The following is a 26816-nucleotide window of genomic DNA, read 5'->3' as shown; positions in this document are numbered from 1 at the left end:
TAAGTGTTGTGACATGGCTTTGGAAATTACCAGCATATGCTTTAGTCTATAGATTCACTCCATTTGTGTATGCATAGGTACTGATCCCTCTTCTCTCTTAGCTTGATCTCCTAACTACTCCCGAACCTAAAGCTTTGCCATCACACAGTGGTTTGCTCATCACTCCCACTCATTGTCCCATTAGGGCCTATCTTACCCTTTCACACGCGTGCCCCCATCGCTCCCCCACACTTGGCTCTACTCCTTCTTCAGAGTCTCTCTTCCCCGTGGGCCTTCCTGACCACTCCCAACTTCCTCTGACACACAGGTCCACACTACATATTGGACACCCACCACGTGTTGTCTGGGATTACTAGCTCTCAGGTATCAAGTTGAAACATATGAAATGGACAACATTCAACTATTTTTGACATACAAAACAGCTATCAGGTATGGTTCGATCTAGTATATGCACCTTCTCACCCCCAAATACAAGTTCTGTTTGCATTCCTAGTGTCTCCAATAGGCCCTTACACAGTGCAGGTGTTTGCAATTAAAAATAAATCGATCGACTATTCTTAAATTGGCAAAATAGTAGATAAACTTCTATTTTAATTTGAAAATGTATCCTAATCCATTAATACCATCACCATGGATGATTTGGGATGTTTACTATACCCCTCCCCTTGCAAAAACATCCTAGTACTGTCTGAAATATAAATATAAAACTTTATGGCACTAGAAGTTATGGCTGGAGGCATTCCTTTATAAATATTACAGGGTTTTAATAGATTCTATATTTCAGAAAGATCATTCTCAGAATTTTCATCAGTAAATTTTATATTCACTAGAATATATTTCATGTTTATTACATAATTAGTTACACAATCCAGTGAGAAAACATTAGACTATTGCACTTTAATTACATTACATAGATTCCTCTGTCCCTCTCCCTTATTGCAGTCTTAATTCCATATATAATTACATTTATTATCATGATAAACTGAAACTAAGGAAAAATCTAGTGAAAAAAATATCCATTGTTTTAAAGCTAAGAGACTTACTATAGTATCTGATTTTGAGTGCAGGGCCCCATTGCTTTCCAAAATAAAAATATTCAAAATAGCATGTGATTATTGAATTGAATTTCACATTCTAAAGATAAAATACAGTTACATCAGTGGAGAAACAGAGAACGGAGCAGCCTGTTACTTTGAGTCCATCCCTATTGGTAGGCTCAGAATGACGTAAGGAAAGAAATTAGTATTTCATCACCTCCTTGTTTGGTGCTGTGGCTGGATCAGTGAAGTCCAGATTTCTTTTTCAATGATTCCACTTCTTAGAGCCACGTTATCCGCAGGTGATGAGTCATGTCTTCAGAACTTGACCCCAAGTACATTTATAGTGTTTTAGGCTGAGCCTTTCATTCATGTAGTATTAGCACATATAGAAGACTTCATCAAGCCAGGTAAACATCTATTAGAGTGAAAAAAAAAAAAACAAACTTCATACTAATTGATTTGGATTTGCCACTTGTCATTTATGAGTCATTAAAAGCAAACTGTATAACTTTGGTTCATATTTCTTTTTAATCTTAAGAGTCACAGAGTTCTGAAGTACCCTTGGTGAATACGGTCCATCTTAATGTCAAGAGAAAATGGGAAGGGGTCACATTTCTTCCACTGCTGTTGGGCAGGCCACTTTCAATCCCCCAGCTCTTTCACTGTTGAGACAGCCCTAGAGGACATTTAAAAACGTGAGAGTTTCTCATCAAAGGTCTTCTTCCTTTATGGTCCCCAAAACACAGTCAACTTTGGCCATCTCAATCCTGCTTTTTCTTGGTAGAAAACGAGAAGAGTCTTTCTGTTGTGAAATAAACAGAGAGGTCAGAAATGTATGTGAGAGGAAATAATTTCCAGAACAACAATAATAATTACAAAGTCGGGAATGTTAAAATATTAAAAAGGCAACATTTATTTAAAAGATGGTTATTTCAAGTGGGTTTTTCCCCCATAGAAGTTTTATTTTGGGGTAGGTGTCTATGTTAGGGCTGAGAGCGCCTCCTGCTGGTATGCTGAGGTAGACCTGTTCAGAGGGCCTTTCCAGGCACTGGAATGTCCCCAGGTGACGTTTGGATGCTGCCTCTCATCCTTTCCCCCCATCTCTGAAAGCTATACAAATTTCCATTTTTAACTCTACACTAAATCTTTAGTGCACACCCCACACAAATACAAATTTTTAACAAGTTTTATATTTTAAAACATTTTAAGAGGTTATGGTTGCTATAAACCCTCAGTAAGTGAATACTTGGCCTTCAGTATTTATGAAATCTCAAAGACAAGGCCATGGCTTTGTCCCTGGGGAAATAAATGTGCCTCAATGGGCAGATAAGTTAAAAAATTTTTTTTCTATGAGGGATTTGTCTTGATAGAGAGGCCCCATGGCAAAGTGGTTAAAGGAACAAACTTTATTGGTTAAACAACAAATAAAGACTGCTTCAGTTCCAATAGGGGCTCTGTCATTTACTTGCTGTGTGAACTTGAGCAAGTTACTTAACCTTTCTGTGTTTTCAGTTCCTTTGGCTATAAACCAAGGATGATAATAATAGCTAGGTTGTTATGGGGATTAAATCAGTTATATGTGGAATGCAATTATAACAGTGCTTGGCTCAGGATAAGCTCTATATAAAGGTTTGCTAAGTAAGTTGGAATTCAATATACTTGGACAACTTCTGACATGCTGGCCCTGCTTAGAGCATGAGGGAGGTTGGCCTATTTTAGCATTGCTGCTCATCTGGGAGGCCATCTGAATTAGTTTCAATGTTGATCATAGTTGTGCTATGTGTTATCTATTGTTCCAGAACAGTGGCTCTCAGAATTGGACATGCATCAGGCTCATCTGGAGGGCTTGCTAAACACAGATTACTAGCCCCCATCCCTCGGGTTTCTGATGAAGTAGGTCTGGGACCTGAGAATGTAAATTTCTAATAGGTTCCCCAGGTATGCTGATGGCGTTGCTCTAGGGATGATACTTTGAGAACCACTGTTATAGGATAATAGTTCCAATTCTGGCTGTACATTAGACCACCTGAGGAGCTTTTTAAAAAATTCTGTTGCCAGGCCCCTAGACCAATTAAGTCAGAGTCTTTGAGGGTGGGGCCCAGCCATGATTTGTTTTTAGAGCTCCTCAGGTGATTCCAACATGCAGCCAACGTTGAGAACCTTTGTGCTAATCACTATGCTGCTGATGAATTTGAGTGATGGAGTGATGACTACCTACACTTTACAGGTAAAGAAATTGAAGCTTGGTGCAGTGTTCCCCATTGGGGTGCTTGCTATACATGCTGATCTGCTAAATCAATCTTTTGGAGTGGGGCCCAGGAATTTACATTTTAATAAGCACCTCAAGAGTCCCTTAAACATTTAGTTTTTTGATCCGCCTGAGGACACATCAGCAGTCCGTGGTGGAATTCTTATCTCCTGTCTCTGATCTAAGCAGCCAGAAATGCTGGTATTATGAAAGAGAGTAAGCTTTGCATTTAGTCTGTTTTTACATTTTTTTTATTGAGCTTAGTCTCTCAAGAGAGGCCCTTGTATTTTCCTAAGTACTGTCCTTAGATACTTTGTACCTTTATATACACAGCAGACTGTGTAATAGGAGTGGACCGATAATAAATTCCATTCAAATGCTACTTGGAGGTCATCTTTATTTCACTTACATACACTAGGATTTGAACGTAGAAAGGAAGAGTTAGTTAAGGGCACAGCTCTGGAGTCAGACTGTCCGCTTTTTCCCCATTGATTACTGTGCAACCTGGGCAAGTCACCTAACCTCTCTGTGCCTGTTTCCTCCAGTGAGTTATAGGACTTTGGTGGGAATGATGTGGTAATCCACATAAAAGTGCTTACAACAGTGCCTAGCAATAAGTGCCTACTGATGCTTTCTAGAATGATATTTACTGTTATTGTTATCTGACCAACAAACCTAAATGCTCCAAACAGTATTTAATAAACTTAAAGGTTGTTTTCTACGGAGTACACTGCAGAGAATTCATGAAACGAAAATGTAAACCAGAAAGAGGATTAAAAAAAAAAAAATGCATGGAGTGTAGAAGAAAATCACTAAAGAATTTTATGTTCTTCTTGGAAATTTTCTATGTAAAAATTCAGGAGAGCATGTCTCCTGGCCCTACCGGGTATTACAGTAAAAATACTATACTTCTGTGATGGTCCTCCAATTGGCCCAATCCTACATGGAGGAGCTTCTGAGAACGAAAATTCTGGCTTATTCTTAAAAGTAGAATGACTTTGGTTACTTAAAGGGGGAAAAGGACAGATTTATCAAAATTATAATGTATCAATTACATAATTTTACTCACAGACCTGGCTTTGTTGAATGTGGTATTTTTTTACTTTTGCCTTGTTCTGGAACTTCAATCTGCTAAATAGATTAGTAAAATGTCAGTCAGCACAGCTTGGGGAAGCGAGCACACAAATAATCTATTTAACTAGCACATTTCCCCTTCCACAATAATCCTCTCAATGGTCTCAAAGGCTGCCAGTCAGCAGGTACACCTGCCTCCCATCCGCACCTTCCCCCCCTTCATTTGCAAAAGTAGGAATGTTGCAGAAATAGGGTCCCTAAAGGTGAGGTGAAGCTTCATGTTTAACACTGGTGGTTGCCTATAGATTTTGTGATTTAACAGAGCTTCTAAAAGGACTTTACACGAAATGAACTCCTAAATCCTGAAATAATCCACACAGCCCCAGGGCATACACTGAATCAAAGCCAAATAGGGCTTGGATTAATCAAAAGGCACCATGAATCAAGTGAAGATCAAGCGGAAGTTCAAGACACTTGAATATACCTCATGTACATAAGGTAAGCTTAATATAACAGTCAGGGTCCCGGCAGAAAACAGATGACACACTCCTGAGGAGCGTTTTAAAAAAGGAGCTATTTAATGGAGGTGCGGCCAGGATGAAAGTGAGTCAGTGAAGGGGTTCCAGCAGGAACCCCCAGAGGCTAGCCATGACGGGCTCCTGGGCCTGAAGGGGGACGGATAGCAGCTGGTACTGGAACGAGAGGAACGAGAGCGGTGGGGAGGAGCTTGGCCTTCTGCAGAAGGCTGTGCCAGCAGGGACAGAATCAGAGAAATAAATCGCACAATCTCACTTTTCTTCCACGCTCCATCCATTCTCGCTGGGTTTTCCCATGGGTGACCCCAGTGGGAGGCCCGAGAGCAAGATGGCAGCACACGGAGAGGAGCCTCCGGCACACAGAGAGGGTTGGGGGAGAGTGGACAGGGAACCGGGAAAGGCTAGCAGTTGTCTGGCACAGCCAAGAAACATGACCTAGGCAGGGCTCAGGAGAAAGAACTCTTAGACTCTTCTTCAAGGAAAAGAACACTCTTCTTAAGCAACTAGTGTTATGCACGGGTCTCAACGTATCACTCTGTTGCCTTTCTTCTCCAACAAATAAGCTCCTTGACTCTGGATCCAACCACTGCATTGTAAATAAAGGCATTTGTAAATAGAGGCATTTGTAAATGCAAGAAGGTGGAGTGGATTAATTGTTTATTACTGCTTATTCTTCATGAGAATATGAGGAACGTTTCAAAATAAGTGGGATAAATAACATGACACCGCAAAAGAGCCTTGTCTTTTAACTACAGTTAATATTGTTATAAAATAGATTGCTTGGAAGGATGCAAAGGACTTCCTTTAGGTTGGTATTAATAGAAATGTTCATATATTTGAAGCCTAGCTTAATAATTAAAAAAAAAATCGGTTATTAGGGATGCCTGGGTGGCTCAGTCTGTTAAGCGTCTGACTCTTGGTTTCGGCCCAGGTCATGATCTGAGGGTCCTGAGATGGAGCCCCACATCAGCTCCATGCTTAGTGCAGAGGCTGCTTGAGATTCTCTCCCTTCCCCTCTCCCTCCCCCTCTGCCCCATTCCCCACTCATGCGTTCTCTCTCTCAAATAAATAAATAAAATCTTTTTTTAAAAAATCAGTTATTAAGTCTTGGTAAATGAGAAATTAATGCTCTGTTGTCTTATGTGTTTTGCTATAGTATTATTGTTATTGCTTACAATATTACATTATAGCTTGTAAGTAGCCTTGTGTAATGAAATACAGAAGTTGGCGAAAATAGTTCAGAATCTTTCTCTCCTATTCTCCTTCATCTTCCTCCCCTCCCTATGTTGAAATAAATAAAACAGAACCTACTATGAATGTTAAGCAATTTCTGATATCTGTTTCCTTGACTTACTTGAATAAGGGCTTTAAATATTTTATATACCAGGGGGAATAAATTTGGGGGGGTGAGAAGAGAGCAAACCCTTTTTTCATAATGCAGTATTCCTATACACTCTTCTTCATCAACAGGTAGTTTCTTTTAATTCACATGGTAATTTCCCCCTGGCTCTCTAAAATTCTGTCCACCTGCTATGCTCAGACCATTCTCAAGTGGGCTGTAACATATCTGTACTTTTTCTGTTTTCTAGACAGCGCCAAATATTCGAAGGCTGACATTCCTGGGACATCAGATAATATTGCCCTTGCTGTTTCCCCTCCTCACATGTGACAGAAACACACTTCAAAGCATGATCTCTGAGCCCAGTGGCCTTTTACATTGTCTGATCTTGCCCAGAATGAAAGAGGAGTGGAGAGGAAAATACATATGGTGATGGTAGTTGGCACTGGGGGTGAGAGGTAGGAGGCAAGCCAGAATCAGAAAGCCATTTGGCTCTTTGCTATTTTCCAGAAAACCAATTTAGAGATTCAGAACCACGTTTTAGTAAACCTAAGGAAAAAAATACACAAACTAATAAAACAAACTAGGTATGGATTATTAAAAATATAAACTGTTTTTCAATTCAGAAAATTAGTCACCATCTTATTCCTGATACCTCTCATGTATTCAGATATGGTTCAATATACAAGATAATAATAATGATACACTTTCAGAAACTCATTAGGAACACATCTATTGCATAAAATATATCTGCTTTCTTTTCTTGATGTCTTTTAGATTTCTTTCAATAGCAGAGATTGCTGGTAGCCTACTCTATTATCCATTTGCCCTTCTTTCTTAGTAATACCACCCAAATTTATTTGGAGAGACAACATACCCTGTAAAGAGACTGCTTTTACCAGACTCCCTTGCAGGTAGGTATAGGCCTGTGGTGTGACTAACTCTTGGCCAATGAGCCAGAAGCCGAAATTCTGTGGGACTTCAGAGACCCTTCCTTAAAGAAAAGAGATGAGCCATCCACACTTCCATTCATACTTGCTGTCTAGAATGTGGATGTAATGACTAGAGCTCCAGCAGCCATCTGCAACATGAGGTAAACGTCACACACTAAAGATGACAGAGCAGAAAGGTCTCTGGTGACATCATGGAGCCACTATCCCAGCCCTAGACTGCCTACCTTTGGGTTTCTTTTAAATGAGAAAGACACAAACTTTTACTTTACCTAGGACACTTCGTCTGTCTTGTTTTGTTCTTCATTATATATAGCCAAACCTACTACTAACAAATACACTTCATTTTCACATAATTCTTAAAATTTTGTTCTAGTTAAAAGGAGCAAATAATAACAAAATTTATTTATTAAAGGTTTTTGCATAGGAGCATAGCTCTAAAAAGAATGTTACAATTTTTTTCCCCTTCTGGTTTGCAGTTAATACTGCCTTTAAGAATATAACATGAGGGGTCCCTGGTGGCTCAGTGGTTAAGTGTCTGCCTTTGGCTCAGGTCATGATCCCAGGGACCTGGGATCGAGCCCTGTGTCAGGCTCCCTGCTCAGTGGAGAGTCTGCTTCTCCCTTTCTCTTTCCCTCTCCCCCCTCCCCCTGCCCATGCTCTCTTTCTCTCTCTCTCTCTCAAATAAATAAATCTTAAAAAAAAAAAAGAACGTAACATGATTTTGTTGTGTGTTTACATTTTTTTAGTGCCTTTATTTGACTTCAAATTTTAATGATCTCTTCAGAAATGGTTCGAGTCTCAACTCTGAAAGCATTGCCTATAGCTAAGTTAATTAGCTATAACTAAAGTTAGCACTAAATTTCTTCTTTCAAAGCCTTTCTTCTTACTAGGATAAAAAAATACTATTTAATCTGCTTCTAGGGACTCTTTGCTTTATTTATGGCGTTCATTTGGTTACAGTTTCCTTAATTTTTCTCCCCCTCTCCAGACTCTTCATGATTATCAAAATCTTGGAATTTTTCTGCCTTGCAAAATAGAGACCTCTGGATCCTAGTCTACACAAGCCTTTCATAAATGATACGTGTCAGTTCAGACTTTATGTGTTTACCTAGAAAATGAGTGAATGTCACAGTCATACATTTATATGGCTACTTTAAGTTCCACAAAATGACTTGTTCTGGTCAACTGTGCTTTGTGAGGAAGCCCAGAACTCAGTATACATTCAAAGAGCTGATCGGTTTGCTCTTTTCACTTTCCAGGGTCTCATTCTACCCAGGGATTTGTAGATGAAATTTCAGGTTGAAATGTGGACTATCCCTACAACATCCCCTTGAAAACCCAGTTTTCTTTTTAAAAAAAATTTTAAATGTTTTATTATTTATTTTAGAGAGAGAAAGCGAGAGTGAGCGAGGGGAGGGTTAGAGGGAGAGAATCTCAAGCAGATGTAGCCCCTCCCACTGCCGAGTGCAGAGCCTGATGCAACACGGGGCTCGATCCTAGGACCCCAAGATCATGACCTGAGCTGAAATCAAGAATTAGACACTTAACCGACTGAGCCACCCAGGTGCCCCAAAAGAACCAATTTTCCAGGGGAAGGGTCTTAACTTTCCAAGAACCAAAATAAGAAAGTAAAAAAAAAGAGCTTGTGGAAATAAAACTTGTTGAGTATTTGGATTAAGCAATGCAATATTGACTAATATGCTGATTTCACTATCAGCCACGGGAAAGGATAGGTTTCAATTTGTGTGCAAATCTAAAGAATGTAGTTAGTGTGGCTGTTGTTTTTTTGAACTTTAAATAGGTCACTACCTTCTATTATTTAGCAAACTCTTTAGCTATTCATTGTACAAGTATTTCCTGCATCAAGTAGCTTACATTTTATTCAGCCACATTTGAGAGTACTTCTCCCTTTTAATGGGGCTACTTCAGTTAACTACTTTTTCTTCTTTTTATATATATATATATATATATATAATAATTGGAGCCTAAGGGGGTCCATCCTGCCTAAGAGGTTGGATTTTATGACTCTTTAAAAACAAGCATCCATGATTCTTTCATTGCTTTGATTCGCTACTCTATAGTACATTTTGAATTGTCTGAATACGAAGGGGCAGTAAATTTTATTTTCCCTAGGAAAATATTTTCAGTTCTAGAAGAAAGAGAAATAAGGATAAAATGCAACTATTTTTTCAGAAAAAAAAGCTGTAAAGTCTAGTAAAGAGCAACGTTCAACAAAAGATGTCTCCCATCCTCTTATAAAGGACTCAATTTAAATGAAAACATTAGGGAACATTTCCAAATGTTTTCTTTTGCATTTTTAAAGATCAGTATCACATTCTGCAAAAAAAAAAAAAAGAAAAGAAAAGAAAAAAATATGTTTATACATGTCAACCAAGCATTAGTATTTGTAATCATCTTTAAAACTCTAATTGTACTATCTTATTTGGGATATGCTTGCATCATGATGGTGACAAGGCAAGTCAAAAAGTTTAAAATCTCAGTGTCTCTTTTTACAGCCTGCCACCAACCCTTTCAGTGAGTTACTAGGCTTTATTGAAGAGACACAGACTAGAAAGGCAAAGTTTAATTTTACACTGACAAAAATTTATAGCCTTGAGAGCTTCTTTTGCTCTAGGGCTTCTTTCGACTGCTAATGGCATTTTAATTTGGCACAGCCGAAGCTTCAAGAAACTGTGAGTTCTTTCTAGAGACAAAACTGTAGAACTTATTTAAGTTCATCGCTGCTGTGTTAAAGACCTCTCAGGATCCTGACTTTATGATGTAGTTTTTATGGAAAATCTGGCATCTTCCATTTGGGGGAAAGCAGAGATACAAGGATACAGAGCAATGTAAGGACACCTCTCTTGGAAAAATGGCTTGAATTCTAAAGACAGCTCATTACAGAAGGCAGAGGAGCTCATCTCTGGGAGGTTGGGTTCTTCACCGGAGGGCCAGAATTCATCCCTGTAGGTTAATGTTGGCTGATGGTGGGAACTTAAAGTGAAAAAGATACACAGATAAGAGCACTTACCATTTCTGGATTCTCTGCAGCTAGCTTTAGCATCTTTTCTGAGATCATCTTTTTCAAGCAGCTACTCAGCAAAAAGGCCTGAAGAATCCAGAAATAAAGTCTCTCAACTGAAGAAATCTTGTCTTTCTACCCTCCTCACACCACAAAGCAGATTTTGAACTCTGCTCTCCAATAGCACACTTTTAAGACTTTAGATTTCATCTTTAATTTCCATAAATTTGCATAAGATGCAACTAGCAAGTAGCCATACATTTTCTTAACTACATGAATGTACTCAGGGTAAATTTTTAAAAAGATAGAGAATCATGACATTTACTAATCATTTTCCCTCTTAAAACGTCCCCTCCTATTTCTTCCTATTACTTTGTAAGCAGCTCATGTTTTACAAGCAACAAATAATAAAAAGTGCTTATTATTATAATCAAATCAACTGACAATGGTCGATCTTACATTTAATTGTATACATGATTATTCACAGACCTATTACTAGGCATAAACCTGTTTGAAAGGGTATATTAACACGTTATGGCTTTTACCGAACCCCCAAACATTGTTTTTCATCACTTTCTTATTTTTCTGGCATCTTTAATCACTCACTTTTAAGACTGACGGTTGCTCCCCTTATCACCTGTGGCTTTTTGTTGGCTCATCGTTGGTGCCAAGACCCACGCTAGACATCTTGCTACGCAAAAGCTGGGGTTTCCTGTTTCCAGGATCTTCACTCCACGTGCCAATTTAAGTTTCCCCGCAATGTCCCCACTTGCTCCTTTCCCACTAACCCTCTTTCTCCTTTGTCCTGCTCTCAATGCTTGGCTTGCACTTTTTTCTTTGGGCCCTACTACAGTTTGAGACAACTAAAGCTCAAAGCTTGAGGTTATAGCTCTTAGTATAAATTTATGCTCAAGGATGGTCACTGCACTGAAGGGAGGGGAGTGATGGAGAGGAGGAAAAAGGAAAGAGAGAGAAAACCCAGGTTGGGATGGTGGCAAAGCAGAGGCTCTTGGAGGATAGGACATAGAAAGCAGAATTAGAGGGAGAATGGCTACATATGGGGTAGCATCTCAGAGTCCTGCAGGACTGTAGAGATCGACTGGAATTTATTTCATTTAATGGGAGAGAAAGGAGGTAGAAGAGAAGAAAGGCACTGCTACCAATAAGGAAGAGAGGAGAAGACGTGGGATTTACAAACAAAAACAAATCATGATTTCCTGGTTTAGCTAAAAACTAACCCTTTTATCTGGGCATATATAAAACCTACACAAAACTAGGATATGAAATAGTTAAACAACATAATCCGAGGTGACAGAGCTTGGAAGGGTGTTTAATAATGCCCCATAAGATGTGGACCGATTCCATATTCCATACGATGTGCACAAATATGCAGGTTAAGACTTGGCTATAAACCAGGTAAGGTTTATTCACTATAAAGGCAGTGAGCTATTGTTTAAAGGGTCTAGAAAATATTGGGGTCCAAGCCCTCATTTGTATTTGCAAGGCACACAAGCCACATTTCTTCCTTTTGCAGGAGTAGCTCTTGGGTACGTATCAATAAACCCACACTCCAGAGGAAATAAGAGCTTACTAAGAATCCTTTAAAAGAATGTTTATTGCACTCTCTATAGCGGCTTAAATTCATTTGGTACAGACTAGATTAAAAGACCATAATAAAATTTAACTACTGCATTTAGCATTCTGGGCAAGGGTAAGTGGTTTCACTGCCAAGATCTATCTGCATTTCTCCAAGTGACTGCAAACCATCCTACCATTTCCCTAAGAATGTTTCATATTCAAGGTGAACCTGACGGCCCATTTCTTTACCCTAGAATTTGGTTTAGCTTTTCATGTTTTTCAGAGGACCTTGGTATCTATTATCTTGTGATCACAACTATACCAAAAGTAGAGTGTCTCGGGGAGCTTTGGTTACCTGAAACCACAATGCTCCATGGAACTTAGTGTGATCGCCAGCGACTTAAGTTCAACGAAATGCTGACGCAAAGATTACTTTGATATTTTGGTTTTGTTTTAGAACATCTGTAGTTTTGATTCTACTTTGAAATAGCTTAAGTTATTTCATAGAATTTTTCAGCTGAATTTGGTGTTTAGAAAATTAAGTCTTTTTTAGGGCGCCTGGGTGGCTCAGTTGGTTACGGGACTGCCTTCGGCTCAGGTCATGATCCTGGAGTCCTGGGATCGAGTCCCACATCGGGCTCCCTGCTCAACGGGGAGTCTGCTTCTCCCTCTGACCCTCTTCCCTCTCGTGCTCTCTATCTCTCATTCTCTCTCTCTCAAATAAATAAATAAAATCTTAAAAAAAAAAGAAAATTAAGCCCTTTTTAAAAAAAAATTTACTCCAACTTTAATTACAAAGCCATGGAAGACCTGGATAGTTTGTTGTCCAACAGTCTCTCCTCTCCTAATAGAACCTTGATTTCATCTGATGACAAAGTGCCCAGCTCATGCTTACTCTAAGCTGATCATGAATTTTGTTCTTTTTTTATGCGAAATACTTGATTCTCAGATTCTCTTGCAGCTAGGAGTGGTCATGAGACTCAGTTCTGGTCAATGAGACATAAACTACTGGGGCTTCTGAGGCAAAGCTTTTGCCTTCCAGATAAAAGGGATGTCAATTGTCTACTTCTAGTATTCTTGTTAAGTGAGATAAAAATCTGTATTGTCTAAGTCAGAGGTCAATAAATCTAGCCCCTCACTTGTTTTTATAAATTTTTATTGGCAAACAACTATACCCATTTGTTCACATATTGTCTGTGGCCACTTTTGTGCTACAACAGAGTTGGGCAGTTGTAACAGAGACCAGATGGACCCCCAAACTAAAATATTTTCCATCTGGCCCTTTGAGAGAAAGTTCACCAACGCTTTGTCTAAGCCACTATTAGTTGAGTCTGATGTTATTTAGTAACTAAATTCATTTCTAATCGACATGAAGGCTGCGGTGACTAGTAGGATAAAACAAAACAAAAAATAAACCAAAAAAAACCAGTACTATAGGCCAAAAAAGGAGAGTGTATAGCATATTCTAGTACTCTGCTCTGGTTGGGTTAGGGTAATGTGCTTTGTTCACCCCAGCAAGCAAGAGAGCATTTCAGCGCTGGTTCTCATGTGATGTCCCAAGAACTCACCTGCTTGGTGTAAATAACAAACCACTGCCAGCCACTCTCTTCACTAAACTGAAATCTCAGCTCTAAGTTCTGGTTGAGAGTTCGCTGGGGTCCATCCATATCCAGCAGAGTTCCCTACAGAGAAAAGATAGTATTTGATCTCCGATAGAAATTTAAGCAGCTATTAACTGCTGGGCAAAATATTAAAACAAGTGATATAGTCACTATCCCCAGGAAGCTGTCAGTCTATGAGGGGCTATGAAAGTAAGTTACCACAGTTTGGTATGATAAGTATTATAAGTATTGTAAGGGAAGCAAACTCAGGTCTATGGAAAGAGGTAGGATGGGCACCTAATCTGGATGCAATTTGTGGGGCAGAGGATCACAGACAAGGACTTTATACAGAGTAAGAGCTCCAGAGAGCTCTTTTCAGATGTTTGGCTGATTAACGATCTGTCCATGTATGGGGAGAACCCTCATACGCCACTGGTGGGTACATAACATCGAGCAGACTATTTGGAAAATAGTCTAGAAGTTCCTCACAAAATGAAATATGGAATTACCATCACGGTACCAGCAATTCCACTCCTAATCATATACCCAAGAGAAATGAAAACCTATGTCCACACAAAAACCTATACACAAATGTTCATAGCAGCATAACTCATAACCACCAAAAGAGAGAAACAACCCAAGTGTCCATGAATGAATGAATAAACACAATATAGTATATCCATACAACAAAATAGTATTTGATCATGAAAAAGATAAAGTGTTTATACATGCTATGGTTAAGGGTGGACCTTGGAAACATTATGCCAAGTAAAGGAAGCCAGTCACAAAGATCATATATGATTCTATTAATCATGAAATGTTCAGAATGGGTGAATCTATAAAGACAAGCAGATTGGTGGCTTCTTAGGGCTGGTAGGAACGGGGGGATACAGACGTGAGCTAAGGGGTATGGGACTTCTTTCTGAGGTGATGAAAGTATTCTAAAACTGATTGTGGTGATGGATGCAAAACTCTGGGAATGCATTAAACACCCCTGAATTGTACACTTTATATAAGTGAATTGTATGGTATGGGAGTTATATCTTGATAAAGCTGTTACAAAGGAAGGGAATGACTGTGTATGGAGTACTGGGGGGAGGGATAGACATATGCATCATGGAACAGACTAGGGAATCCAGAAATAAATCCACACAAATATGCCCAGCTGATATCTGACAAAGGTGCAAAAGCAAGTCACTTAAAGGACAGGCTTTGCAACAAATGGTGCTGAGCCAGTGGACTTCCACAGGCAAAAAAGGGAATGTTGTTCTGAGTTTCACACCCTAGATGAAAACTAACTCAGAATGAGTCATGGACTTAAATGTATGACCTATAACTGTAAAACCTTTAGGAAAAAACTCTAAGGAAAAAATCTTCAGGAACCAGGGTTTGGCAGAGTTCTTAGACTCAACACTAAAAGCACAATCTATAAAAGGAAAAACTGATGAATTAGAATTCATCAAAATTAAAAACTTTTGCTCTGTACAAGACCCTGTTGAGAGAATGAAAAACTAGAGAGTGAGAGAAAATATTTGCAAACCACATATCCAACAAAAGACTAGTAACTAGGATATAAGAAGTACTCTCAAAACAACAGTAAAAAAAAAAAAAAAACCACCAAAAAACCCAAACAATCAATTAGAAAATAGGCAAAAGATATGGAAGAAAACATTTCACCAAAGATAGACAAGATGGCAAATAAGCATATGAAAAGATGGTCAGCACCATCAGCCAGGAGGGAAATGCAAATTAAAATCACAATGAAATGCCATTCCACACTTACATGAATGACTAAACTAAAAAACAGTGACAACACCAAATGCTGATGAGGATGCCGAGAAACACCATCACTCATGCCTCACTGGTGGGAATGGAAATTAGCACAGCCACTCTTGAAAACCGTTTGGCAATTTCTTAAAAAACTAAGCATGCAACTTCCAAATAACCCAGCAACCGTACTCCCAAGCATTTATGCCACAGAAATGGAGATTTGTGCTCCAAAACATACATATGAATGCTTATAGGAATTTTATTCATAATAGCTAAAAACTGGAAACAAACAGTTATCGTTCATTGGGTGAGTGGTTAAATAAATCTTGTCCATTTCATACCATGGAATACTGCTCAGCAATAAAAAGAACCAAACTACTGATACATACAACAATCTGAATGAATTACTAAAGAATTATGCTGAGTAAAAAAAGCCAATCCTTAAGGCTACATATGATTCCATTTAGAGAACATTTGTAAGGTAATCAATTCCTTGTTTTTGTTTACATTTTTGCCTCCTAAATTCAGTCAATTCTTATTATTCACAGTAGTCCTGTTCTATAAAGTCGCTGTAAACACTGCATTACTGAACACTGAGTCATTGCTCCGGGGGAAATGCAGGGTTAGGTTCCTGCAAACCTCTGGTTACAAAATTTTCATCAACTCATCAGTACATAACCTTGTTTTAGGTTTCTAAAACCTGTTTCTGTTTTTATTTTTTTTAACGGTTTTATTGAGGTGTAATTGACGTAAAAAAATAACCTTGCACATATTTAATGTACACAATCTGATGAGGTTTGGACATAAGCATACATTCATGAAACCATCACCACAATCAAAGTAATGACTATATCCATCACTTCCAAGAGTTTTACATAGCACTCCTGAAATGACACAATTATAAAAATAACAAACAGATTAGTGGTTCCTTGGGGCTAAAGAGAGGTGTGGCGAGAGAAAGTACGTAGAGCTATAAAAGGCCAACATGAGGGGTTCTTGGGATGATGAAAATGTTTGGACTCCTGCTTGTATCAATGCCAATATTCTGGTGTTGATGTTGTGCTATAGTTCTGCAAAATGTAACTAATAATTTGAGAAATGTGGGTGAAGAGTACACAGGATCTCTGTACCATTTCTTACAACTGCATGAGAACCTACAGTTACATCAAAATTAAAAGTTTAAAAGAATCAACTGTTTAAAAGCAAAAATAATTATAACGCAGCATGAGGCTTATATATGTAGAAATATGGCAATAAATATCACAAAAGGGGAAATCGAAGTACAGTGTTATTACACTTTTTGTGAAGTAGTAATAATAATTAAAACTGGAATGTAATAAGTTCAAGAAGTCTAAAGAAATGAATAAATTAAAAAAATCTTTAAAAAAAATAAAGTAACCATAAATAAATGAAAAGGTACAACTAAAAAAATGGTGTAAATACATGGAATCATAAAATACTTAATCAAAAGAAGGCAGGAAAAGAGGGAAAAAACTGATAAATCTCAAAGAAATAGACAAATCCACAATTAGGTTTGAAGGTTTTAACATTCCTCTTCTCTCGGTAACTGGTAGAACAAGTAGAAAATGTACAAGGACACAGGAGATCTGAACGCTGTCAACCGCTTGACCTAATTGATAACTTACAGAATACTTCACCCAATAGTGGCAGAATACACATTCTTTTCAAGTGTACATGGAACATTTACCAAGACAGACCAGATTTGGGGGCCATAAAACAAGGTCCTGTAAGTTTAAAAGACTGAAATCGTATGCTGAAAATGTCAAGATTGCTGGTTTGGCCTTTAGCAGGTGGTAGAAGTCGTGTTTACCAAAATGGGGATCACAGAGGGGGAGGATCTTTAGGTTGGGCAGGAGAGGGCCAGGGTGAGTCTGGTTTGGGAAAAGGCTGCGTCTGGGATGTCCATGAGACACCTGGTGTAGATGCCCAGAAGGCATTAGGACCTTCCGACAGGGAGGTAGGCAACTGATTTCAGAGAATACGTAGAGGAAAGATGGAAATGGAACCCCAGGGGAAACGAGCACTTCAGAAGTGCTCAGAGGAAGAGGCAGCCCACAAAACAGGGGAGGAAGGAGAGGGAATTCTGAGAAGCAAGTAAGGGTTGACAACACCAAATGCCACAGAGAGGCCTAGTATTGTGCCAGCCAAAAAATCCCTGTGGATTCCAAGGATTTAGCAACTGGGGGGTCACGGTTTTTCTAATAGTGTTTGGCCTCTCCGAGTTAACCCCAGTTTCCTGTGTAAAGGGGATAATCCCACTTAGTTCACTGAGTTATTGCAAGAATTTAATTAAATAATAGACGTGGCAGCACCCAGAACAGCATCTGATACAAAGTAGGCACTCAATACATCTGATCATAGCGTTTCCTCTGGGAGGAGATGTCAATGTAAGTATGATGCTGGGGATCCTTACAAAGAGCTCTATTGGTCAGCACCCCTTTTCCAAGGGTAGAAATCTTGTCAGTCCTGAGTCTGTGTTAAGTACTCCATAAACAGTAGCCATTGTTTCTCCGTGCTGTATTACTATAACCAGCCGCCAAGCAGTAAAGAAGCCTGTTGTTGCAAAGATGGGTATCTCTACTGCTCTGGATGCGCCACTTATACCAGGCAATAGACGGGTTTTACCATTAGGTGATGCTTCATGTGGCTTAGATGCCGGTCCACTCAAGGTAGTGATGCAAACGGCAGGCCCATCTCCCTACTGCCAACTTTGTCATCCAAAGACAATAGAATTTTTAAACCACGGGTAGAGACTTGAAGTCATGGGTAAGGCAAAGTGCCAAGATACTTACAAGGAAAGTGACCTGCCAGCACTTCACTCTGTTCATCTGGAAAATGATTTCCTGGGTCTGGTTGTCAGGCAGGGTTATGCAGCAGCTGATCTCATTATTGCCAACAGAGAGGATGGCCCCACAGCCTGGTTCTGGGTAGTCACAGGTACATGGATCCAGCTGCAAGTACCCATAGTGCCGCACCTCTTGGGACAGCTCCAGAAACTGCTCCAGGGGTGAAGGTGAGGCAAAAGAAGCAAGAGACTGCTTGAAAAAGTGACAACCTTATGTCAGAAGCTACTGCCATTATAGTGGAACACATGGAATTGAGCCAGAGTGAAAGCACCTTTTTCTTCTGGATGATACGAACAAAGACAATGTCTTTTTATGCTCCCTGACAATAAGGCCTGGGAAGTTCATGGTGCGTCCTGCCAAGGCTGAACCATTTCTGCCTCATTCACCATTGTGTCTCTGCTCCTGTTACAGTGCTTGGTACATAGTGGGAACAAAAATATTCAGTGACTGAATGATGAATGGAGAAGAACAGAGTGAATCAAATGAATGAGTAGATAGGATTCTATCTCAGCAAATTACAACAGCAAAATAAACAAAAAGTTTACACTTAAAATGCCGTTTGGGGGCACCCAGGTGGCTCAGTCTGTTAAACAGCCAACTCTTGGTTTCGGCCCAGGTCATGATCTCAGGGTTCTGGGATCAAGCCCAGCATCAGGTTCTGTGATTAGTGCAGAGTCCGCTTGTCCCTCTCTCTGCTCCTCCCCACTGCTTGCAATCTCTCTTTCTCTCACGCTCTCTCTCTAAAAGAGAGAGAGCGTGAGAGAGAGAGAAAGAAAGAGAGAAAATATTAAATGAATGAATGAATGAATGAATGAATGAAATGCTGAACCTAGCTGACTCTGTCAGTAGAGAATGTGACTCTTGATCTCAGGGTTGTGAGTTCAATCCCTACATTTGATGTCAAGCCTCCTTAAAAAAAAAGGCTATTTAAAAAAAAAACTAAGCTCAGGTCTATGTAGAAAGAAAGTAGTTAATTTTTACAGTCTGCATTATATGATGATGGTATGAATTGTCCGAGGAAGAGTTTTTGCAAATGGCAATAAAACGAGAAAGTGAGTCTGCTTTCTAAGTAGAGTTAGAGACAGCCAAATAGTGCCAAGGGAACACCTTTATGGAACTTTTAAGATTTAGCTTTTCCCTCTGCTTTTCTTTCTTTCTTTTTTTTTTCTAAGAGAGAGAGAGCCAATGGGGAGGGGCAGAGGGAAAGGGAGAGAAAGAATCTTAAGCAGACTCCACACCCAACACAGAGCCGGACACGGGGCTCAACTGCCCAACCCTGAGACCATGACCTGAACCGGAATCAAGAGTCAGATGCTTAACCGACTGAGCCACCCAGGCGCCCCCTTTCCCTCTGCTTCTGACTTGGCTTAAGAACAGAGGACAGTTGCAGTTCACACCTGTGGTCCAGGCATCCTGTCCTGACAATATCTATCTGGAACTTTTCATTTTTGTAACAAAGCATTACTATTACCCATTGGTTTTTAATAAGCTGATATCAGTTTGGGGACCTCTCCCTGGTTCTTCCAGCTTTCACCATGGTCCTGCCTGATGCTGTGGGAGATAAGCATGAAGAAAAGGGAGTTCTTACTTGAACACATGGTTAAATCAGAGAGATCACTCAGTGACAACCTGGCACTTTCCAGACCCTTTCTTGAAGGAAGGCAAGTCCTTTCAAGGACTATACGAAGCACTCTCTGAGAAAGTGAAATGTGCCCAGACATGAGCAGTGAGGGGCAGCTGACTGTTACTACAAGGCAGGAGAGGTATTTGAGGCTCCTGTCCCTTCCAGACTCACATCGTTTGTTGTACCAGCTCATTGTGCTGTGGTTCACGCGTTCAATTTAGGAGATGCGTTAAGCCGCCTGGCCCTCCTTTGGGTCAATGGGAAACCGCAGAAATGACAGGTCCTGAGTTACGCTACGCATGCAGGGGTAGGGGAAGGGCTGAGTAATCTTGCCTTACAGCATACAGAGCAGTTTTAAGCTCTTGCTACAATAGTTTCTTATTTATTATATGCTACAAATCGTTATCTTATTGCTTGGTAACACTTTAAAAAACATTTTGTAATCAACTCTTGGCTGCAATGCTCTCAAAGAGATGGAATGTGTTTAAAAGTTAAGCTCTGGGCACCTGGGTGGCTCAGTTGGTTAAGCGACTGCCTTCAGCTCAGGTCATGATCCTGGAGTCCCAGAATCGAGTCCCACGTCGGGCTCCCTGCTTAGCAGGGAGTCTGCTTCTCCCTCTGACCCCCCCCCTCTTGTGTTCTCTCTCTCTCTCTCAAATAAATAAATAAAATCTTTAAAATAAATAAATAAATAAAAATAAAAGTTAAGCTCCATTTCTCTAGAAAGTCAGTAATGAATTATTAACTTGTTCAAAATGCTTGTGGGCATTTGTCATTCAACAATTGGGTGTAGTGATGTTACTGACCATATGCAAACTAAAAGAAATCTGCAAGGATTAGTTGGGTTGTTTTTTTTTTTTTAAAGAAAATTAGTTTTTTAAAGAAGCTTACACCTGAAAAAGATAGTTTAACAAGCTAACAAGAACATACCTAACTACAAAAGGTATGTTCATATATTTTCATTTAGATTGAGGGTTGGCAAACTTTTCAGTAAACAGCCATATAGTAAATATTTTCAGTTTTCTGGGCATATTGTCTCTATTATAACTACCCACCTTAATCATCCTAGCACAAAAAGCAGCCTTAGACAGTATGTAAAAGAATGGCTGTGTGTCAATAAAACTTCATTTACAAAAAGAGTGGTCCATGGGCTGTAGTTAGCCTATCTGTGATTTAGATCAACTAATTGCTCCTTTAAATTAATTTCATCATTTTCTTTCTTTTCCTTTTTTAAAGACTTTATTTATTTATTTGAGAGAGAGTATGCGAGCACGAGTTGGGGAGGGGCAGAAGGAGAAGCAGGCTCCCCACTGAGCAGGGAGCCCTATGTGGCGCTCAATGTGGGGCTGGATCCTAGGACCCTGGGACCATGACCTGAGCCGAAGGCAGACACTTAACCAACTGAGCCACCCAGGCGCCTCCAATTTCACTCATTTTCAACTCCAGGTTTTTTTGCACATGGATATAAAGTAAAGCAATAGTTGTTAATGTGCTGAATCTATTAGCAGAAGAACTTTATAAACACTTAGATAATGCTGGTTTTTATGTCAGTATCCTTAGATGCTTCAAGAGAATATCAGTTAATTTGAATCATGGTTCAGTTCTTTTTTTTTTTTTCCATCTAATTCATGCACTCAAAGTAAAGTTTTTTAAAGATGACTATTACAAATAGTATGGTAAAATCAGGTAAAACATTCATCATAGAAAATAAAATTTGTTTTATGTCAAAAATACAAATACAAATTTTGGTGGAGTATAGCACATGGTAAAAACAATATTCTTACTAAATTATTAAATTAAAAAGTTTAGGGAGCAGAAATGCACTTAGAATCTGTAATTGTACCCAAAGCAGCTGATGTATCTGATTATATCTAAATATTCCATCCAACAAAATAAACACTATAACTGAAATTGACCCCCAAAGTTTTCGTGACAAACCTGAGGCAGAATACCAAGGAAGGAAAATATTAAATCATGGCAGTAGATGCTTTTTCCTTGTCTTATCCTGCCCATCAGTAAAATTCTCAAACTATCTGAGCTTTTGAAGAATTACTTTCTATGTCGATGTAGGTATAAATGAGTCCTCTAAATTTTGTTTGCATTTTGTTTAAAATCAATGAGTGAACATTGGCAAAGTGGTGACCACTAGCAAAGTCTAAAGGATAAAGAAGACAACACTATGAAGCAGAGTCCATTTCTTCTGTTAAAATATGCCTTGTTCGTCAGGCTTGTATCACGGCTTGGGGACAGGAGGAATGTGAGTTGGTACAGTCTTTACGGAACTTTAAAAATGGACTTTTAGAAATATATTCTAAGAAATAATAGAATATGTACGCAAAGACAGAGGATGCTGCCTGCAGTATTCAGAGACCTTCAGCCAGAAACCGTTCCAGGTGTTGGGAATTTACAGGGTATGTGTAAATTAGATACAGTCCTGGGCCTCATGGTGCTCGCTGCCAAAGTGATTTATAGCAGCAAAAACGAAACCACCAGATTTCCAATAATAAGACATTGGTTAGCTAAATGATAACTATAAAACAGGATACTCTGGGGCGCCTGAGTGGCTCAGTCGTTAAGCGTCTGCCTTCGGCTCAGGTCATGATCCCAGGGTCCTGGGATCGAGCCCCACATTGGGCTCCTTGCTCGGCGGGAAGCCTGCTTCTCCCTCTGCCACTCTCCCTGCTTGTGTTCCTTCTCTCACTGTGTCTCTCTCTGTCAAAGAAATAAATAAAAAAAAATCTTTAAAAAAAAAAATAAATAAAAAATAAAAAAAATAAAACAGGATACTCTGTGGTCATTAAAAAAAAATGCTGAGGATCTATATTAAGTGGGCAAAGGGGTCACCACAATCTATTGTATTTTTCAGAATCTTTAAATAATATAATCAGAAAAATTAATGATGGTATTTTCATTTTTTAAAAGAACCCAATTTTTAGTGGTTGATGGGTTTATAAATTAAGAAACAGCTCAATTCTAATATGTTTCTTTAACTTCCCTCCAAGGGATTTCTCTTGGTGCAATATCTGATTTACCTTGGTTTGGTTGTGTTCCTTCTGCAGAGCCTCTAATTTCTGCCTCTGTGTCTGTGTGGGTTTGGCCCATTCTTTTTCAAAGTCCTGAACTGCCTTAAAACAACAAAGGTTGTAGGATTAGCAACCTTAGCAGAAATGAATTAATCTGGCAAAAACACACTCATGTATGAAAGGCTATAGAAACAGACCCAAGTGGACATATATAAGGAGTTAGCATGTTATAAAGGTTACTTTTTAAATTAGTGGGTGTAGGAAGAGATCGTCCAATGGTTTGGGGACACTGGCCACACTTGGGAGAGAAAATACAGTTAGCTCTTTCCCCATGCCACCCAATCAAATAAATCCAGATAAAGGTTTAGCTGTTTCAAAAAAAAAAAAAGATTCAGAAAAAAAAATTCTGATCTTGAGGTAAGGAATAATATTTTTAAATATAAAGGAATATATAATTACATGAAAATATAAAACTTCTGTACATAAAAACCATCAAGAACAAAACTAAGAAGTAAATGGCAAACCAGAGAAAATGACTGCATCATAAATGGGGAAAAAGTTGGTATTATTCATGTAAAGTAATAGGGAAAATGTCAACAAGGAATATGTATCAGCAATCAACAAAAAGGAATTCCAAATTACAATCTATATTTAACCTCACCAGTAATCAGTTTTTGTTTTTTTTTTGTTTTTTTTTTTTTGCCTCTCAACTTGGCAAAGACTAAAATATATGTAATATTCAGGGCTAGCAAGGGTTTAGGGCAACAGGAAGTTCCATATAGAACTGATGGGATTTAAACTGGTACGATTAGCCTGTGCTGTTTTTATTTATCATGATTTAAAAGAAGTTTTCCATTGGTCTTCAGTTAGCCTGTTAACCCCTCAAGGAAAACCTTGAGTCCTTCACCTCAGTGTATCTTGTCCAAGGTCTTACACACAGCCAACACTCAACAATTCTTTGCCAATTGTCAGGCACTTATTTACACCCTAATCTGAATGTAAGCTTACGTGTTCCCTCCCTCAGTGTTATTGGTTATGCTTTATCCCCAAACAGAGAATGAAGAGCTGAATAAAGTTTTGATTTAGCTATTTAGATTGGGGGAAAAGGAGATGGGTTTAGAGAGGAGAAGAAAAATAATTAGTATTTGTTGAGAACCTGTTGTAGATAGGTTTTCTTACTGACTGTTCCCAAATGATTCTGTGGGGTAGGAACAGCCCCCCATCTTACAAATGGGTAAACTGAGGTCCAGAGAGGTTATGGCTTTTGAGATAACCTGGGAAGTAAGTGGCAAGAGTTGGGTTAAAATCCTGATTTGGCCACTGCACCAAGCCCTTGCCCAAGCCACTGAATTCTGAGCATGTAGGCACCTACCCTCCCCAAGACCTTCTCATGGTCACCAACTATTCTCAAAACTGAACCTAGACACCATGCCTGAATGGAATCAATGTGGGTGTGAAGAACGGAACACCTTTTTCTTTCCTGAATTGTACTTGGTGGCAGAGTCCTGTAAGGGCTGTTATCACAGGGCAGGGATATCAAAGAGAAAGCGTGGCTAAAGAAAGAAGGTGAACAGCAATCATGACAGTAAAGACTCACTGAAGATATGTCATTCAGCATTAGGGGACCTGGGACTCTCAGACACAGAGATTTAAATGCCCTACATCAGCAGGAACGGACTGCTTTTGTTTCACTACCTTTGAAAAGATTTGACCCTGATTATGGGCTCACGAGTCATCAAATACATGACATACAGGACCTCATTCTAACAATGAGAGAGTCAAGTTTAGACAGATGGCTCTGCTCAGTTCTCTGGCCCCAAAGACTGGCTGCTGGAGACTGATGTAGAAACTAATTTTTTAAAATCAAGTGCAATCACCTAAGCCATGGGTTTCATGAGCTTCAAACACACATATCTCGTATCCCCTGCAGAGGGTACAGCAGTGAGGAACATAAAGAAAGGCATCAGCCACTCAGCTTCCGCTGGTGGAGGCACGGCAGAGCAAGGCCGGGCCTGTGCAGGTAGGCCAGGCTCTGCACAAAGGGCACCGGGCCATGGAGCTCTGGGGAAGCTAACGGTCAACCCATGCTCCCTTCCCCGAGCCACGGGCCCTGACACAGGGTTAGGCCAGCCTGGAGGAAGAGACCCCTTGTTCTAATTTGTACAAAGTTAACCATACTGGCCAGTGGTGCTGAAATGCAGGCCCAGAACTGACCAAGCCTCAATATTTTTGAGAAAACCCAGAAATTTATAGTTTTATATACAATCTTCCATTCTGTTAATGTTACTCGAATTTTTTTTAAAGATTTATTTATTTATTTATTTGAGAGAGCGAGAATGAGAGAAAGAGAGAGTACATGAGAGGGGGGAGGGTTAGAGGGAGAAGCAGGCTCCTCGCCGAGCAGGGAGCCCGATGTGGGACTTGATCCTGGGACTCCAGGATCATGACCTGAGCCGAAGGCAGTCGCTTAACCAACTGAGCCACCCAGGCGCCCTGTTACTCAAATTTTAAAAAAGAAAAAGAAAGGGAACATGTGGGAGTCCACTTGGCTCCTAGGACGTCATGGGGCACACCTGCTTTAGAAAAATCAAAAGGGTATCCCTTAATAGTTAATTATGATGGCACCGTTATTTATCGGAAGAACTCCAAAGAACTTTCTGCATTAATTATTTAAAAGGATGATTGCTTCTCATACCTTCACACATCCTAAGCTTCCAGGACAGTCTCTGCCCTGGGCCATTCAGAGTCTAGTTAGGCAAATAGGTATATAAGAGGTATTTACAAGGTTGGGTGAGAAGCACCATAATGGAGGGTATAAACAAAATACCACAGGAGTGGAGAGGGAGGGAGGCATTTTCTTTCGAGGGGAGCTGAGAAGAGTTTCACCAAAAGAGACCACAATGGTGGTCATGACTCCCTGGGGCTGACTTCTTGGTAACTCTGCATGGACTCAGTGAACAGTGAGAATGCTGATGATAATGGCACAGATGATTATAATGTCAGCTACAATCTTTTGAAGACTTTGCCAAGCAAAGAGCTATAGTTTGAATACCAGTCTATTCAGGTGGAGAGAGAATTTAGAAACTGTTCATTCAATCTCATCGCTCAACAGGGGGATGTTGTAGTGCCAGGTTCAGGAGGAAGTGGCAGGCCCCAGATCACATGGAGAGACAGCCTGCCACAGAGCAAGGGACAGAACGCATCTTCGAAACTGAATTCAGTGTGCTTTCTGTAAAGCCATTTTTTTTTTTTTCCAGCTATAAGCAGAGGAAATACGGTCCATTTCTCTCTGGTTTACAACTCCTTGATGAAGACAGATAAAATTCCTATGATGATGCTGGCAGGTCCTACTTCTCACCACAACGTATCCTGGAAACCAGGCCAGAAAGACTCTGTTTCCCACCAGAACATGAGCATGTAGAGACTCATGATGCATTCTCCCCAAGGACGTGGTATCAAATAGACCAGGCACAACCAATAACATGCTGTAATAGCAGGGGTAGAACAGCAATGAGCCTCAGTAAGCATTTAAAACGGCAAGTTATGTTCCAACTCACGCAACGTGGGTTTAATTAAAGTATAAGAAATGAACTCAAAACTATATTCTAGCCATTAAACTACGACAGTGAACATTATACATTTAATAAGTGATATTTTGATTTGCCTCCTCAGAATTTAGAAGAGCTTTGTGAAGATGATTTATTAAATTGCCTTGGTCTCTTAAAAAGTCACAGAAGAGAGGTGTCTGGGTGGCTCAGTCGGTTCAGCGTCTGACTCTTGGTTTCAGCTCAGGTCATGATCCTGGGGTCCTGGGATCGAGCCCTGCATCGGGCTCCCTGCTGAGTGGAGAGTCTGCTTCTTCCTCTCTTCCCTGCTCACTATCTCTGTCTCTCTCTCCCAAATAAATAAATAAAATCTGGGAAAAAAAAGTCACATAAGAAGGAGTGGGCATTAGGGCTGTGACCCCTTATAGACATTCTGGCCACTGGGCTCCATGTGTCTGCTCAGTCCAAGTGCTGCACCCAGCGTTGGAAAAGCCAAGGTCCCTGCATGGGGCTGGTAGTCTAGTGGGGAAAATACAGATGTCAGTGATGCTCTACTTGGTCAAACTGAAGATAACATGGATTCTGGTACCATGATT

The 26816-nt window shown here is 39.7% G+C and overlaps 1 protein-coding gene across 1 annotated transcript in view; it reads right to left on the bottom strand.

The window, feature by feature from the left end:
- Nucleotides 1–1749: 1749 nt before the first annotated feature.
- The window catches only part of SNX31 (sorting nexin 31), a 56225-nt gene continuing 31158 nt past the window's right edge, over nt 1750–26816 (bottom strand). The window contains 8 exon segments of the mRNA XM_028108932.1: nt 1750–1842; nt 2506–2508; nt 4362–4388; nt 4390–4419; nt 10222–10299; nt 13359–13472; nt 17975–18178; nt 22685–22777. Of these exon segments, the coding sequence (XP_027964733.1) occupies nt 1750–1842; nt 2506–2508; nt 4362–4388; nt 4390–4419; nt 10222–10299; nt 13359–13472; nt 17975–18178; nt 22685–22777 (642 nt within the window).

The sequence above is a fragment of the Eumetopias jubatus genome, unplaced genomic scaffold (assembly GCF_037043125.1).
Source record: "Eumetopias jubatus isolate StellerSeaLion01/CBP00866 unplaced genomic scaffold, mEumJub1_p1.0 scaffold_4, whole genome shotgun sequence".
Taxonomy (NCBI): Eukaryota; Metazoa; Chordata; class Mammalia; order Carnivora; family Otariidae; genus Eumetopias; species Eumetopias jubatus.
The sequence above is the reverse complement of the archived record's forward strand: the minus strand, read 5'-3'. Positions and strand labels throughout refer to the sequence as shown.